This window comes from Colobus angolensis, unplaced genomic scaffold (genome assembly GCF_000951035.1).
Source record: "Colobus angolensis palliatus isolate OR3802 unplaced genomic scaffold, Cang.pa_1.0 Scaffold563, whole genome shotgun sequence".
Classification (NCBI taxonomy): Eukaryota; Metazoa; Chordata; class Mammalia; order Primates; family Cercopithecidae; genus Colobus; species Colobus angolensis.
The window spans coordinates 65,805-68,105 of NW_012119188.1; the positions used below are offsets into that span (position 1 = coordinate 65,805).

The 2,301-nt window shown below is 50.7% G+C and overlaps 1 protein-coding gene across 1 annotated transcript in view; it reads left to right on the top strand.

The window, feature by feature from the left end:
• LOC105525897 (trinucleotide repeat-containing gene 18 protein-like) overlaps nucleotides 1-2,301 on the top strand; it is a gene marked incomplete at its 5' end in the record, with an annotated part of 87,204 nt that overhangs the window by 61,687 nt on the left and 23,216 nt on the right. The window contains one exon of the mRNA XM_011961688.1: nucleotides 1-74. Coding sequence (XP_011817078.1) covers nucleotides 1-74 — 74 coding nt within the window. The remainder of the gene's footprint in view (nucleotides 75-2,301) is intronic.

Below are 2,301 nucleotides of genomic sequence, written 5' to 3' on the forward strand. Positions count from 1 at the left end.
GCTGCGCCAAGGGCGGCCCCCTGAGCCCGCGCAAGGACGCCGGGCGTGCAAAGGACAGGAAGGACCCCAGGAAGGTAGGGGCCGCGTGGGGAGGGGAGCCGCAGAAGGGTCCCTGGGGTTCCGTGAGGGAGGGGCCCTCTCCCCTCCCAGCCTAGGGAAGCGGCTTCACTGTTAACGGACTCGGACTCGGCTCCAGGCCCGCCCAGAGCCCCGGCTAGGACTCAGCCACAGGAGGAGCTGGGCACCTGTTCCTTTGTTTCTTAAGAGTCAAGTCTTGCTCTGTCACCAGGCTGGAGTGCAGTGCCCTGATCATGGCTCACTGCAGCCTTCACCTCCTGGCCTCTAGCAGTCCTCCTGCCTCAGCCTCCCAAATAGCTGGATTTTCAGGCACATACCACTGCAGCCGGCTAATTTATTTTTTGTAGAGATGGGATCTCACCCTGTTGCCTGGGCTGATCTTGAACTCCTGACCTTTAGCGATTCTGCCACAACCTCCCAAAATGCTGAGATTACAGGCATGAGCCACCATGCTTGGCCACCCATTTCTTACAGAGGTCTTTACTCTCTCCTCTTCTGTCTCAGAAGATGACTTTAAAAAGTGAATAAAATACCTGGAGGAGGCTGAGGCAGGAGAATGGCGTGAACCCGGGAGGCGGGGCTTGCAGTGAGCCGAGATCGCGCCACTGCACTCCAGCCTGGGGGGCAGAGCGAGACTCCATCTCAAAAACAAAACAAAACAAAACAAAAAACCTGGAACCCCAAAGGAAGACAGTGATATTGACCACCGTTATCAAAATATTGGAAAGCCCCTTCTGTGATATGGTACCTGTATGTTCCTTTAGGGATGTATTTAATTAATAAACACATCTGGCAATGGGTCTGGTAAATACCATACTTAAAATTTTATTATTTTATGTTTTAGAGACAGAGTCTCACTCTGTCACCCAGGCCAGAGGGGAGTGCTGTGATCATGGTTCACTGCGACCTTGAACTCCTGGACTCAAGCAGTCCTCCCACCTCGGCCTCCTGAGTAGCTGGGACTACAGGTGCACACCACCATGCCCAGCTAATTTTTAAATTTTAAGTATAGACAAGGTCTTGCTGCGTTGCCCAGGCTGGTTTCAAACTGTTCTCCTGCCTCAGCCTCTCAGAGTGTTGGGATTCCAGGCGTGAGCCACCGCGCCTGGCTGGTGCTGTACTTCTGAAGCAATGAGTGTAAAGGATGATTTAAGGTCCCTGCAGTTAACTGTTGTGTGCTGCAAGACTCCGTGGTTTCCATAGGTGACAAAGTCACTGGCGCTGCTGGTACTTTTGTGGTTTTGTGGCCTCTACTCTCACCTGAAGGAAAACCCCATTTTTTTAATGATTAAAATATGAAAATACAGGTGGGATTTTCTTTCCTACCCATTTACAGATTTCCTAAATTCTCTCTATGAACACCACAGAGTAAGAAAACTTGCTTTTCGACAACTTTATGATAACTGGACCTGTTACCCATTTTGCACTGGCCACTAGGAAGCTGATGGCCAGTTGCTTCCTCCTCTTATTCAGATGCGTTCAGACTTAATAGCTAGGTTTTGACGGTGTTTGGACGCAGGCCTCTCCACCCTGAGCCCTTGATGTAGGACGAACCCTCAAATAACAATGACATTCTAGAGAAAATCACAAAAAAGATGAGAGTCACATTGATTTCCTGACAAAGGGGTAGTAGCGAGGAAGTGACCAGTATAAGCACCATCCATAGGCACCTTGAATTTGTGCTCTTGTCTCCTCGTGGCAGAGGCCATCTCAGGTTTTTGAAGGCCTTGCAGGACAGGTATCAACAATCAGTAACAATAATAATAATGATCCAGCCTGGCATGGTGGCAGGCACCTGTAATCCCAGCTACTCGGGAGGCTGAGGCAGGAGAATTTCTTGAGCCCAGCAGGTGGAGGTTGCAGTGAGCTGAGACTGGCTGTGGTGGCTCACACCTGCAATCCCAGCACTTTGAGGTAGGAGGATCCCTTAAGGCCAGGAGTTTTGAGACTGGCCTGGGCAACATAGCAAGACCCTGCCTCTACCCAAAAAAAAAAAAAAAATACAGTTAGTGGTGGTGGCAAGTTACTGTAGTCCCACCTACTCTGGAAGCTGAGGCAGAGAGATTGCTTGAGCCCAGGAGGTAAAGGCTGCAGTGAGCTATGATCATACTGCCTCACTCCAGCCTGGGCAACAGAGCCCAAGACTGTCTCAAAATAAAGAAAAAGGTGGCCGGGCGCGGTGGCTCAAGCCTGTAATCCCAGCACTTTGGGAGGCCAAGACGG